The 14,740-nt window shown below is 47.6% G+C and overlaps 2 protein-coding genes across 2 annotated transcripts; one reads left to right on the top strand and one right to left on the bottom strand.

Moving 5' to 3' along the window:
- Positions 1–22: 22 nt before the first annotated feature.
- On the bottom strand, positions 23–4,643 carry GGS25DRAFT_470558 (uncharacterized protein). The gene is made up of 5 exons (XM_049259255.1): positions 3,817–4,643; positions 2,454–3,750; positions 2,326–2,397; positions 2,208–2,276; positions 23–2,157 (listed from the first exon to the last, which is right to left on the bottom strand). The coding sequence occupies exons 1-5, from the start codon at positions 4,130–4,132 to the stop codon at positions 417–419; spliced, it is 3,495 nt and encodes a 1,164-aa protein (XP_049121493.1). The 5' UTR covers positions 4,133–4,643; the 3' UTR covers positions 23–416.
- A 2,965-nt stretch (positions 4,644–7,608) lies between these two features.
- On the top strand, positions 7,609–14,691 carry GGS25DRAFT_36659 (carbamoyl-phosphate synth). Its single transcript, XM_049258154.1, has 3 exons — positions 7,609–8,407; positions 8,465–14,526; positions 14,582–14,691. The coding sequence occupies exons 1-3, from the start codon at positions 7,768–7,770 to the stop codon at positions 14,636–14,638; spliced, it is 6,759 nt and encodes a 2,252-aa protein (XP_049121492.1). The 5' UTR covers positions 7,609–7,767; the 3' UTR covers positions 14,639–14,691.
- The last annotated feature ends 49 nt before the right edge of the window (positions 14,692–14,740 follow it).

The raw sequence follows: 14,740 nt of genomic DNA, 5'->3' as shown, positions 1-14,740 counted from the left end.
ACAAACACACAGAGACAAAATGATGGCAAAGTGATTTCCTCATTAGAAACGTAGTTCAGCTCTCGTAAGCCGTCCGTTTTATAAACAGTTCAGTTCAATCCATCCATCAATCTTCCATGTAGTAGTATAAAAGTGCAGAGCTGCCATATAGGCGCACATTCGTATGCCAGATCACCCCTTCCCCTATGATACAATGCAGTATAGTACCGTACCGTACCGTATGAAAACTTCGAGCCAGTTCAACCTTATCCCCCCCACCCCAACCTTTTGAACCAGGCCAAAAAAACGCCAAAATGCATGCATGGAATTCTCGCCGAGCATGTCTCCTCTTCCCATGGAGCGCATGAGGCTTAAAAGAAATGATGAAAAGGAAACATCACACTTAGAGCGAACCCCCTCTTCCCCCTTCTTCAACTTCAAAGTGAACCAGACCCTTCACTTTCACTTTGCGACCTCGACCATGATTTCGCCATCTCCTTCCCCTTACCCTTGCCCTTATTCTTCCCCTTAGCCTTCTGACTCTGCGGTGTGACCGTACCAAGACCGGCCTTCTGATCCCTGGCACTCCCGGGCCGGCTTCTCTCGCTCGCCACCTTGCTCAGTCTACCTTTACTACTACTCGGTATCTCGCTGCTGGTACCAGTTTTGAAGCTGAGATCGTCGCCCGAGTTCTGGGCCGTCGGAGCTGCGCTCCTCATGACCCGCATTTCCTTGACGACGTCTGCGAAGCCCTCCTCCAGAGTCTTCATCCTGGCCAGAACCAATCGACTCATCCTATCAGCATCATCACGGTCTCGGCCAGCTTGATTCCACGCTTTGAGCTGGCCGGTGGCCATGGCCATTTGTGTTGCGAAGGAGGACGGCACAGCACCAAAGTTATGGACATCAAGACCCATGTCAGAACTGATGTCTGCGTCGATAGACGAGAGCTTTCGGATTCTAGGATCGGCAGCAGTCAGAGAGGAGCGATTCGGTACCGACCTCGCGGGTATTGGCCTTGGCCGGACTGGAACATTGGACCCATTTTGTATCTTTCGCGGTGATTTTGTGCCGCTTTTCTCCGAAGTTTCCACCGGTATAGTCAATCGACCAGGTCGGGGCCGGGAAGGGACCCCCGATGGTTCCTCGGAGATCGAGGACGGGCTTAGTGCGTAGCGACCAGATCCCTGTGGAGCGTAGAGAATCGTGTTCGTAGACATCGTACGGCTATGCAAACCTTGGCGACGGGATGGATTACCGGCTCGGGGTGATGCCATGGATGAGTGCTGGTGACGCGGAGAGGAGCCAAGAGAAGAGGGATTTACCGTTCCACGTCGTAATGTTGAAGTTGTGAAGTAGTCTTCCTGCTCTTGTTCAGCAGCTTTGCTTCCACGGCGACTTGCGACCCCTGCATCGTCTTCCTCTTCGTCATTCGTTACGAATTCATCGTCACCATCGGCTTCAGTTTGATCCTGATACTGGGCTTGTTGTTTATCAATCTGTCCATTGAGTTCCCTAGTATTGAAGAGGGGGAATGCGCTATTTGATGCAAGGTCTGCAGGGTCACTTGCAGCCGATCGAATGTCAGAGACATGCCTGAACCTCTTGGGATAATCACGGCTCATGCTCATTCGTCGTTGCGACGGACTAGGACGGCTGTCAATTGTTGGCCAATGCGATAGACGTTCGCCGATCTCATCGTTCTGGTCCATCCAGTTTCGAATTGCTGTCTGCGTCTTCCTCCTCTCTTGTCGCCTCTGGTTTCGTATTGTGCTAACATCAGGTGGTCGACGGAAGACTTCGTCCAGAGCACGGTCTTTCTGGATCCCAGCAACTGACTCTTCGTGTGTGCGCATATTCGGACTGAAGAGGGCTGCTCCCCTACTAGCAGGATCAGTGAATGAAATTCCTCTGTTTCTTTGTCGTCCCTGATTCTCAACCAGATCTGTCGGCTCGTATATTGACGAGGCTAAGAAGTATTTCTCGTAGAGAAATATGCAGAATAGAAGAGGAAAGTGAGTAAATTTGATGACAGTACGGTTCAAAACCACGAATTGTCTTATGGGCAAGACATATCGCAATGGCGTGAGCATCCAGGCAATTATATTCCCTGGAGCGACGTATGAGAATAGCGCGTCGTTCTTCACCATAGATATAGTGTTGATTGCAAACAAGAATCTAGGAGGTTGTAAGTAATTAATAATGGTCAGTTAAGGATTGATACCTACTGATGCTCCTCATTCGCATTCGATGCGATTGCCATGAAGGAATTTGTCAGGACGGTAATCAAGATCGTTCTAATGTTTGTTAGGATAGCACTCATCCCGCGTGGAGGGCTAGACTTACACGACAAGGAAATGACACATGATCAAGAAGAAAACCAGAATCGTCCTACCTAGGTAAGTATACTCTGGCCATCTGCGGATCTTGGTTAGTTGATTTTATCAAGGCACATGGGGGTATGTTCAACGTACACGTCCCATGCCGCAGGAGTGAAACCCATCAAAATCTGGAAGATTTTATAGGCCACATCGGGAGCATCATTTGAAGTCCGTGAGAGTGTGAAGAAGACAAAAAATCCGGAACAGCTAATCAATACGAGGATGAACACAGCAGCCAGATCCACCGCCATGAGCCGGAAGGCAATCAGGAGCTGGGAAAAATATCGATAGTGATCTAGAACACTGAAAATACGCGGCAGCAGGAGAATTGCGTTGGCTGCCAAAACATCATAGGCCAGCTCATTCCAATGGTGGGGATCAACCAGGAAGACACCATAAGCTCTCATGCAATAGTAGATGATAAGGAGAAGCAATATCCCGAGATCAAATATGTTCCAGAAGCTCATGATGTACAACGAGAAACCCTGCTCATTAAAGCCGACGACTTCGTCGAGCATGAAACCTGCACTCCAGAACCAAAATATTAGTTCTAGCTCGGTGATACGACTAGAACGTTCTATCAGGACGGCGAGAAACAGGCATATTAATATAAATAAAGAGCAGGTCGATAAGAATTGTCTATACCGTGGAACACGAAGGCGGGACAGTTTTAAAGGGGAAGCTTGACGTGGGTCATACAGATTAACAGTTCGTCGAATAGGTATGGCATGGAGTGGCAGTTGAGATTGCTGTTCTTTAGCAGGGTGACCAAGGAGGGGTGTCCGGGAGTCGGCAGGATTACTTGGAGCATTCCTGTCCGACTTTATTGAGGTTGATGGCATCCGATGAATATTATCTTGAGATGAGTAGAAGCTGATTGCACCATTCCAGATAGCCTCGAGTTGCTGTACCACGAGCGGATGGGCAAGGAAGTGTTTGGCCGAGGCACGGATAGCTACCTCGAGGGTTGAAGACCGAGCTGCAGCTGGGCGGCCTTTACTGTCAGAAGTCCTCGCATTGGGGGATGTGGGTGTTTCGGGGGCCCCTTGAAGTGGGTAAAAGTCGTAGGACAATGCGTCGATGAGTTCCCTCGTGGTATATTCCTTCAGTAACTTCAACGCCAGCAGCTCGCAAACCCTTGCCCTTGTGAAACTTGTACCCGCGTTACCTGGGTACAGCTGTCCTTCCTTTCCAAACTGTAGAGAATTTGCCATAAGCGCATAGAGAGTTACACGACTAAAGTGCTGCGTCCGAATCTGCTGCTGCATGGGCTTTACAAGAAATTGGGAAACTTGAGGAGATCGAATTTGATCCCAGGTTAGCATGGTCTCGGTTCGTGTCTGGACGAGAATTCGGATGGCGTGAACGACGTTGTAGACAGGTAAGGCATCTAGTATAAATTATGAGCTCAAGTTATAGATGGTGTGTATTTGCCATAAAAGGGTTGGGAGCTTACCCAGGTAATGAGTAGAGAATAGAGGGATAAGTGAAGCCGAGTTTCTGCGCGCATTCGTTTCTTGGAAGGGTCGATTTATCCGAGGCCCGGAAGGCCCTTCATCGACATCAAAATCATCGTCCTCTTCCTCTTCCTCATCGTCGTCCCCTTCGGTAAAATCCGCAATAGCATGTCGCTGTTCACCATAATCATGGCCCGCTGGACCAGGCGAGGGCGTATTGGTATTTGAATTAGATAGACGCGCCGAGTCGACGCGTCTAGCAGCTTGCCTTGGTCGCAACAGCAGGGAAAGCATCTCCTTCGCAGGAGGAACCATGATGATAATCCTGCACCCCTTCCTCCGCACCAGCGGCTAAGAAAGATATAAAGGCATTGGGAGAAGAAGGGAGGGAGAAGGGAATTAGGCCGAGCACATTAGATTCGTCTGACCTTACAAACCAAACTTGTTCTCATGTGTGTGCGCAGAACGCAGCACAAGGTGAGATGACCGCGACGTGCGGAAACACAAGGTAAAGAGGTATAGAAAGAACTATAAGAGGAGGAGGCGAAAGGAGAAGAGTTACGATAGAAGACGTTGCAAAGATTTCAACTGGCTCTGGCCACTTTTGCAAGCATCAATGATTAGCATTAACATGGGAATGGTAGGAAATCGAGTTGGAAATCGAATAGGAAATCGACTATCCACATCTAAATCATCTGTGCTAACCTAGGATTTTGAGACTAAGAAACAGGGATGTAAGATGTAAAATAAAGTGTCTACTACAGTACTACTACAGTACCTAGGTAGTAGTACTAGCCTACTACTAGGTAAGTTAGGTGGAACCGTGCGCACTTGTATATGCTATTGGTTACCTCCAGGGCTACTACGCCCAGTACCTTACTACCTAGTACCTACCTAGTAGTATGTATGTGCTTATGTAGGTAGGGTCAAAGCCTCAGTGCTGGGTAGGGCCCATAGGGGACCTACCAGGCTACCACCTCTTGGTAAGTACTACCTAGTACTTAGTTATGTACTGACTAAATTACTGACTAAATCATTGATAGCAAGCCCCAGGCTTGGAGGAGATGAAAAATGGCGCGATATCTCCCTAGTACGTACATGTAGTAGGATATGTAGACTGGAGATAGATACATATGTAAGAAATAGGGAAAATCCTCAAGGTTGGTTGGTGCACACCATCATGATCACCATCTGGGGCAGTTGACGAATGACACCCACTTCAGCATGATTAGAGCCCTAGAGGTAGCATTGTTACCCTACTAGCGGCATGGACTCCGTAGTGTACTAACTACATACTATGTAGTAGGAAATACCTAGTAATGCATCTAGGTAGGTAATGCAGGGAATACGATTTCGGTTTTTCTTATCATATTTGGGGGGTCCCTTTTTCTTTTTCCTCTCCTTTTTGTAACTATTGTGAGAAAAGATCTTCAACTGTGCTAAGCTGGAGCATTGAAGGACTACATGTGAGTAATATATGTAGCTGCGGGTAATGCGGTGCCACAGTCCAACTTGATCGATTTAACTACCTACTAGCTACTAGGTGCATATCTCACCACCACCAATTAGAAGTTAGGATCATTATAAGTACCTAGAGGCTATCTAATAGTAGGTAGTGACTGGTAGTCATTTATTTTAATGTTGCAGGTATCATATGTACATAGACATGTGTGTAGGTAGTCACAGTATGCAAGTTCAATAGAGGTTGCATCATGGGATGATGTAACTAACCACCCTTGAACCTTACCAAGAGAAATTACCTCTTTCAGCATCCTACGCCACCAAAATCGCTGATAATTGGTCGCTAATTGCACTAACAGCACACTTTCTCCTTCACACCGCTCACCTCTAGCCTCCTTGATCTGAATCCCACATGCAGTCAAACGTTGATATAAGCTCACCACCTTCGGTTATGCCCACGCTCTCACAATTAAGTTCCACATAGGTAGTATTTTATTCGGGGCTGTCTTCCCTCGCTCTTACACATCTTGCACGCATGATCCATCTTCTGGCTTGATCTACAATACTGAATGGGATGCATCCATGTGCACATGTGTGTAGGGACTATGTACCTAGGTAGGTAGGTAGTTAGATAAGTGAGTAGGCAATTAAAGTACGCTAGTATGTAGGAAATAGGAAGTAGGAAGGTATGCAATGCAATGTACGTAAAGCCGATGAGGCATCCCGCACGCAAGCCCGTCTAGAAATGGCAAGGTCTGCTGATTGGTTTTAATGCCGCCCGAAAAACCCTCGCCTCTGCTACCTACACTATGTAAGTGAGGAGTTTCACCACCTTGATCCCCACCATCATAATAATGTTTGATTTATCACCTGAGCAGCATCCCAAAATTCAAATGTTCTTTGGGTCTCGACTCATAAAAGCACAATGATGTCTGAAATGCATATCTTGCAATGAGATGGCTGTCCACCCAGGCTACCTATGTAGGTACGTTACAATTTCAAGAGCTGTTAAAGGCTTAAAGCTCAGAGAAAGTCACTAAGGTTACGTCAATTGAACAGTCTCGTTGGCCTGAAGAAGCGAAGTATTCTACTACCTAGAAGCTAGATAGGTATATAGATATTAAAAGGCAAGTGTTCTGTGTATCGTATCACCAAATCTCGCCAAGCACAATATCAAAAGGAGCAACCTCTTACGCTCTCATTCCTTTGATGGACGACATACACCGCTCCTTCGAAAGCTTGATAGCATGATAGCTTCCGCTTTGGCATCTCCGATTGGATCGAATCTAAAGGTTGCGCACATTCAGTCTAAAATAGCCGATAGTGGCACATGACGAACATGTTTCCTTGCCTCGGGGTCTTGGATGCAGACTTTTACCCCACGTTTTAAAAATGGTGTAACTAAGGAAGTGCGTATGCACAAGAGAAACAATTGCTTGGTAGATGAGTCTCAAGATTAGAAAAAAGGTTACTCCTTTGACTAGGTTAGGTAGGTACTCTTCCACTTATTAGGCTTGTTGATTGCCGACTTTATACTACCTAATACTTGACGATATTCCAGCGCATCAAACATCAGCAGCAATCAAGCAAACAGTTTCTAGCTAGAAATACCTAATGCCAGCCTGTGCAGGTAGGTATTGTTAGATTATTTCGTCACTTGTAATTTCTCTAACTCGTTTGTGATGCATCTATATAGTATCTAACCTGGGCATGTAAGCATTTATCAATTTTTATGTTACAGATTTAGCCGGCCGTACAGTATTGATCGTAAAGATTATGAGAGAGTCTACCAGGTTTGTGAGAATAGAGCAGTTCAAAGACCTCCGTATTCAATCAACTGTGAACTTTGTCCAGGAGGAACAGTGAAGTGTGCTAACCTACTACTGTTACATAATACATAGTGTAGATTATCGAAGAGCAACTGCACGGACCAGCTACATAGTATATGTAAAGCCAAGATTCTCTATAGATCCATGGATGTACGCCGTATGTAGAGCAGATCCTGGTCCACCTATCATAGATGATAGGCTCGATCTGCAGTGCTTGCTGCTGATTGGACCCCGCGAAGACATCGAGGGGCAGGAGGGGTTCTCTCTTACGTAGCACTGCATTGAATTTTAGTAGCCACTCAGAGAGGGGAGCTATGAACTCAATGAGAAAAAAAAATTAGACGGCATTAATTTTTTTTTTCATTCACACGGAGCTATTTATTTTTCTTCACTTATTTCTAAATTCACACATTCAAATGTTTATGAAGCAATTCTTGTCAACTATCAATTGCGTTCATTAGCGACATGATATTCTGATTCAAATCACTGCTCCTGAGGCCTGAGAAAGCTCTACTCCTGAGCTTCCTACTGCTGCTTTCATTGAACCCCTCCCCCTCCCACTTCCCCTTCCCCTTTCTCGTTATTCACCCTTCTGCTTAGTATTCCCACTACACCCAAGCTTCGTTAACCACCGCAAGCTTGCCACTCGCTTCAGTCAACATGGCAGATCCCATTCATTACCAGCCCGCCTCTGCGCGGATAGTTAACTCCGAAGATGAGGGCCTTATGTGTCTTGACCTTCAGGACCAGTCTTCCTACCAGGGCTATAGCTTTGGCGCGAAGAAGAGCATTGCTGGTGAATTGGTCTTTCAGACTGGCATGGTTGGATACCCAGAGTCGGTAACAGACCCTTCGTATCGCGGCCAAATCCTCGTAATCACATTTCCACTCGTGGGAAACTACGGCGTACCATCTAGAGAGACAATAGATGCGCTGCTTCACGACCGTCCTGCCCATTTCGAATCGTCACAAATCCACATCGCCGGTCTTGTGGTATCGTCATATGCTGGTGAAGAATTCTCTCACTATCTCGCAACGTCCTCGCTCGGAACATGGTTGAAGGAACAAGGAGTGCCTGCCATGTATGGCGTCGACACAAGAGCTTTGACGGAACGAATTCGACAAGAAGGCAGTATGCTCGGACGTATGCTATTACAAAAGCCCAGCCTAACGAATGGAACCACGAACGGAACCACGAATGGCACCGGTGCTGCTGCCAACTATCATACCAAGGACTTGAAGCCAGAGTTTGAATTCATTGACTGGGTTAACCCTAACACAAAGAACCTCGTTGCTGAAGGTGAGCATCTATGAAAACTCCCCCCCAAAGTCTGTTCAGAAGCTCATTGGGTTTTAGTCTCCATTCAACGGCCCCAACTTTATAAGCCACCCCCATCTTTGGCATTAAAACACCCTTTGGGGCGTCCCATTCGAGTACTCTGTCTCGACGTTGGCATGAAGAACAATCAATTAAGATGCTTTTTAAATAGGGGAGTTGAAGTTCTCGTATGCCCATGGAACTACGACTTCGCTTCTGGTGCGGGAGGTGAATACGATGGCCTATTTATATCGAATGGGCCCGGCGATCCAGCTGTCATGCATGAACCCGTGGAGCAAATTGCCAAGGCAATGGAAGCCAATCGAACGCCAGTCTTTGGTATCTGTCTTGGACACCAGTTGCTGTCTCAAGCAGCCGGCGCCAAAACGATCAAAATGAAGTTCGGAAATCGAGGTCACAACATACCTTGCACCAGCATGATAACTGGTAAATGTCATATCACTTCACAGAACCATGGTTTTGCAGTTGACGCCCAGACACTGCCCAACGAATGGAAAGAGTTGTTTGTGAACGCCAATGACGGTAGCAACGAGGGTATCATGCATGCTAGCAAGCCATATTTCAGCGTGCAGTTCCACCCTGAAAGCACACCAGGTCCTCGTGATACCGAGTTCCTCTTCGACGTCTTCATTGACACTATTGTCAACTGCTCCAAAAACCCGAGTCTTCTTGATTCGCCCGTTAAGTTCCCCGGCGGGACCGCCGCTGAAAACGAGCAACTGCATCCGCGTGTCAATGTCAAGAAAATCCTCATTCTTGGAAGCGGTGGTCTAAGTATTGGACAGGCTGGTGAATTCGACTATTCAGGAAGTCAGGCTATCAAGGCCTTGAAGGAAGAAGGCATTTACACCGTCCTGATCAATCCCAATATTGCGACAATACAAACGTCAAAGGGCCTTGCTGACAAGGTTTATTTTCTCCCGGTGACTGCTGAGTTTGTCCGCAAAGTCATTGTGCACGAACGGCCGGACGCCATCTATGTTACATTTGGTGGCCAGACAGCGTTGCAGGTCGGCATTCAACTCAAAGATGAGTTTGAGGAGTTAGGAGTTAAGGTGCTTGGAACACCAATCGACACCATTATCACGACCGAAGACCGGGAACTCTTTGCCCGCAGTATGGATTCCATCGGCGAGAAATGCGCCAAATCTGCCTCCGCTAGCAGTGTCGAGGAAGCGATGCGTGTGGTAAAGGACATTGGTTTCCCAGTTATTGTGAGAGCTGCCTATGCCCTAGGTGGACTTGGAAGTGGCTTTGCCAACAACGAACCCGAACTTTTGGATCTTTGCAACAAGGCTTTAGCAGCAAGTCCACAGGTCCTGATCGAGAGAAGTATGAAAGGCTGGAAGGAGATTGAATATGAAGTTGTACGGGATGCGCAAGACAACTGCATCACCGTCTGTAATATGGAAAATTTCGATCCTCTTGGTATCCACACAGGAGACTCCATCGTTGTGGCGCCGTCACAAACTCTGTCAGATGAGGATTATAACATGCTACGAACCACAGCAGTCAACGTAATCCGCCACTTGGGTGTTGTGGGAGAGTGCAATATCCAATATGCTTTGAATCCTTTTTCCAAGGAATACTGCATCATTGAGGTCAACGCAAGACTGTCGAGATCATCTGCCTTAGCGTCTAAAGCAACCGGATACCCTCTTGCTTTTATTGCTGCCAAGCTGGGCCTTGGTATTCCGTTGAAGGAGATCAAGAACACAGTCACAAAGGTCACATGCGCATGCTTTGAGCCATCACTGGATTATGTTGTTGTCAAGATGCCCCGATGGGACCTGAAAAAGTTCACCAGAGTCTCGACACAGCTTGGCTCGTCTATGAAGAGCGTTGGCGAAGTTATGAGCATTGGACGAACCTTTGAGGAAGCCATCCAGAAGGCAATTCGAGCCATTGACTTCCACAACCTTGGATTTGGCGAAACCAAAGCGCTCATGTCGATTGATGACGAGCTACAAACCCCGTCAGATCAACGTCTATTTGCTATTGCTAACGCTATGCATGCCGGGTACTCAGTAGACAGGATCTGGGAGCTCACGAAGATTGATAAATGGTTCTTGCACAGACTTATGGGCCTGAGCCAATTTAGCAAAGAGATGGCAAAGTACAACACCGGTCAAATCTCTGAGCGTCCCGAACTCCTACTACAAGGCAAGCAACTAGGCTTCTGCGATCGCCAGCTAGCAAAGTTCTGGGACTCCAACGAATTGGCAGTGAGACGCATGAGGCTAGAATTTGGAATCACTCCCTTTGTCAAGCAAATTGATACTGTCGCTGCTGAATTCCCTGCCTACACAAACTACCTCTACCTTACCTACAATGCATCGACGCATGACATTTCTTTCAACGATCATGGCGTGATGGTACTCGGATCTGGCGTTTATCGTATCGGTTCCTCCGTGGAGTTTGACTGGTGTTCCGTCAGAGCTATTCGTACCCTCCGGGAGTCTGGATTCAAAACAATCATGGTAAATTACAACCCGGAGACCGTGAGTACCGATTATGATGAGGCGGATCGTCTTTACTTTGAGAATATCAACTTGGAGACGGTCCTCGATATTTATCACATGGAATCGTCGAGTGGTGTTCTTGGTGCTATGGGTGGCCAAACTCCCAACAACATCGCTTTACCCCTTCTGCGTGCGGGTATCAAGGTCCTCGGAACGTCGCCAGAAATGATTGATCGAGCTGAAAATCGTTATAAATTCTCGCGCATGCTTGATGAAATCTTGGTCGATCAACCAACCTGGAAAGAACTCACGAGCTTTGAAGACGCGAGAAGTTTCTGTCAAAATGTGTCATATCCTGTCCTAGTCCGACCTTCTTACGTTCTATCAGGTGCTGCTATGAACACCGTCTATTCAGAGGCAGATCTTGCATTGTATTTGCAACAGGCTGCTGAGGTTTCACGAGATCATCCCGTGGTAATTACGAAGTACATTGAAAATGCCAAGGAGATTGAGATGGATGCCGTTGCGAAGGACGGGGTCGTGATCGGTCACTTCATTTCTGAGCACGTTGAGAATGCTGGTGTCCATTCTGGAGATGCTACCCTGATTCTGCCTCCCCAGGATCTCGAACCTACCACAATCCAACGCATCGAAGAAGCTACCCGAAAAATTGGTGCCAAGCTAAACGTGACTGGGCCGTTTAACATTCAATTCATCGCGAAGGACAATGACATTAAGGTTATCGAATGCAACGTTCGTGCTTCACGTTCATTCCCCTTCGTGTCGAAGGTCATGGGGGTTGACTTGATCGAAATAGCGACTAAAGCAATTATGGGAGTGCCATTCACCGAATATCCGCCAACGACCTTACAGCCAGATTGTGTCGGAGTCAAGGTTCCACAATTCAGCTTCTCTAGATTGTCTGGCGCTGACCCTGTCTTGGGCGTGGAAATGGCATCTACAGGAGAAGTTGCTTGCTTTGGCAGGGATAAATATGAGGCATATCTCAAGGCGTTGATCTCGACGGGTTTCAAAATCCCGAAGAGCAATATTCTCTTGTCAATTGGCTCTTACAAGGACAAGAAGGAGATGCTTCCATCGGTCGAGAAATTGCAGAAGATGGGATACAAGCTATTTGCTACCGCCGGCACTACGGACTTCCTCCAAGAACATGGCATTCCTGTGCAGTTTCTAGAAGTTTTGAGCAACGAGGAGGATGACCAAAGATCTGAATTCTCGCTGACGCAGCATCTGGCAAAGAACATGATCAACCTCTATATCAATCTTCCGTCTAATAACAAATATCGCCGACCTGCCAACTACATGAGCAAAGGCTACCAGACTCGACGAATGGCTGTCGACTACCAAATCCCTCTGGTCACCAATGTCAAGAACGCCAAGATCCTAATCGAGGCCATCGCAAGACATTTTGAATTAGAGATTGGTAACCGGGACTATCAGACAAGCCATCGCACGATTACGCTGCCGGGGTTGATCAACATCGCTGCCTTTGTGCCCGGAATCGGTGCTCAAGGTAGTCATGATCTCCAAGCAGTCACAAAAGCTTCGATAGCCTCCGGCTTCAGTATGATACGTGTCATGCCTATGGGCGTTGATGGCTCTATCACGGATGCAAGAACACTGAAGATTGCTCAGCAGAGTAGCAAGCAAGGGGGTTATTGCGACTACAACTTTTCCGTATCGGCAACGTCTAGTAACGCAGATCAGATCAGCCAAGTGACCAGCGAGGTTGGGTCGCTTTTTATTCCGTTCAACCATTTATCGGACAATATTAGTAAGGTTGCGGCGGTTACTGCGCATTTCGATTCATGGCCGAACCACAAACCCATCCTCACGGATGCAAAGACAACGGACCTTGCCTCCCTTCTGTTGCTCGCAAGCCTCCACAATAGGCGTATTCACGTCACCAGCGTCACCACTAAGGAAGATATCCGGCTGATTGCGCTCAGCAAGGAGAAAGGCCTCAATGTCACTTGCGACGTGTCAATCTACTCATTGTACTTGTCACAGGCAGATTTCCCTGGCTGCCAAGGTCTCCCCGAGCTAGATGACCAAAAAGCGCTCTGGGATCACCTTGGTACAATTGATGTCTTCTCCATTGGCAGCCTTCCATACCATCTTGCACACGCCATCCAATCTGAAGCAGATTCACCAATTCAGGTTGACCCTACCGTTGGTATTGCAGACGCCTTGCCTCTCTTGTTGACTTCTGTCACGGAAGGTAGGCTCACCATTGATGACATCAAGACACGCCTCTACGACAATCCCAAGCAAATCTTCGAGCTTCATGAGCAGATAGGGACATCTGTCGAGGTTGAGATTGATCGCCCGCATACGGTAACTGAAACATCCGCGTGGTCGCCATTTGCTGGCAAGGTTATGCGTGGAGCGGTACAACGAGTAACCTTCAACGCCAAGACAGTCTGTCTCGATGGAGAACTCCTTCCACTTGCCCCCTTAGGAAAAGATATGTCCACTCATGGCAGTATGCCTGCACCTATGTCGCCACTTATGAAGTCAATGGTCCAACCATTGTATCCTCTCGATGCTCTACGTGCTCGACGGCCGTCGAACCTGGTGAAGCCTATGGGGTTGTTGAGGAGCTTGGACGGCGAGGCGGATACTCTGAGGCCTGTGTCAAGAAGTGCACCACCTGCTGAGGATTTTAGTCTTCCAGGACCCACACGTGCGCCATTTGTTGATTCCTTGCACGATCTGCTCATGCAACCTTCTGCGTTCAAGAATGCGCACGTCCTCTCTGTGAAGAAGTACACGCGATCCGATCTTCATTTGCTGTTTACTGTAGCTCAGGAGATGCGCCTCGGTGTGGATCGAGAGGGCGTTCTCAATATTCTGCGTGGCCGAGTTCTGTGTACCATGTTCTATGAACCGTCGACCCGGACTTCTGCGTCTTTCGATACCGCAATGCAGCGCTTGGGTGGTAGGACAATTCCCATCACAACTACGCATTCGTCTGTCCAGAAAGGAGAAACACTTCAAGACACACTTAGGACACTCGAATGTTACGGTGATGCCATCGTACTGCGCCACCCTGATGAAAAGTCGGTGGACGTTGCGAGAAGATACAGTAAGGTTCCTATCATAAATGGTGGTAATGGAAGTAAGGAGCATCCTACGCAGGCTTTCCTCGACCTTTTCACGATTCGTGAAGAGCTTGGTACCGTGCAGGGTCTGACTATCACTTTCATTGGTGATCTTCTTTACGGGCGACCAGTACACTCATTAGTGTACTTATTGCGACACTACCAGGTTCACGTTCAGTTGGTCGCGCCGAAGTCTCTAGCCCTCCCGGCGGATGTGCGCAGCTTACTTAAGGAGTCAGGACAGCTACTCTGCGAATCTGAGGAGCTCACTCCGGAGATTCTGGCTCGGAGTGATGTGTTGTACTGCACGAGAGTACAGAAGGAACGGTTCCCGAGCGTGGAAGAGTATGAAAAGGTAAAGAATTCGTACCGCATCGACAATGCTACCCTTAAACACGCAAAGCAGACGACACGTGTACTACATCCTTTGCCCAGGAATGAGGAGGTTGCGGAGGAAGTCGATTACGACCACCGGGCGGCCTATTTCAGACAGGTAAGTGCTTGGACGTGATGTGAATACCAAGAAATATTTTGCTAACAGATTGTAGATGAGATACGGCCTATACTGCCGAATGGCCTTACTAGCTTTGGTCATGTCGGGTTGAGGCTGATATGTTTCCGGCATCTGCCCGATCGTTATAATTCGTAGACAATCTTCAGATAGATTGAGTATGTTTTGGTTTACGTTTAGGAGCTTAAAAGTTACA

Source organism: Hypoxylon fragiforme (assembly GCF_022984875.1).
Source record: "Hypoxylon fragiforme strain CBS 206.31 chromosome Unknown GGS25scaffold_1, whole genome shotgun sequence".
In the NCBI taxonomy this organism is placed as follows: Eukaryota; Fungi; Ascomycota; class Sordariomycetes; order Xylariales; family Hypoxylaceae; genus Hypoxylon; species Hypoxylon fragiforme.
This window is presented reverse-complemented; position numbering and strand designations above follow the sequence as displayed.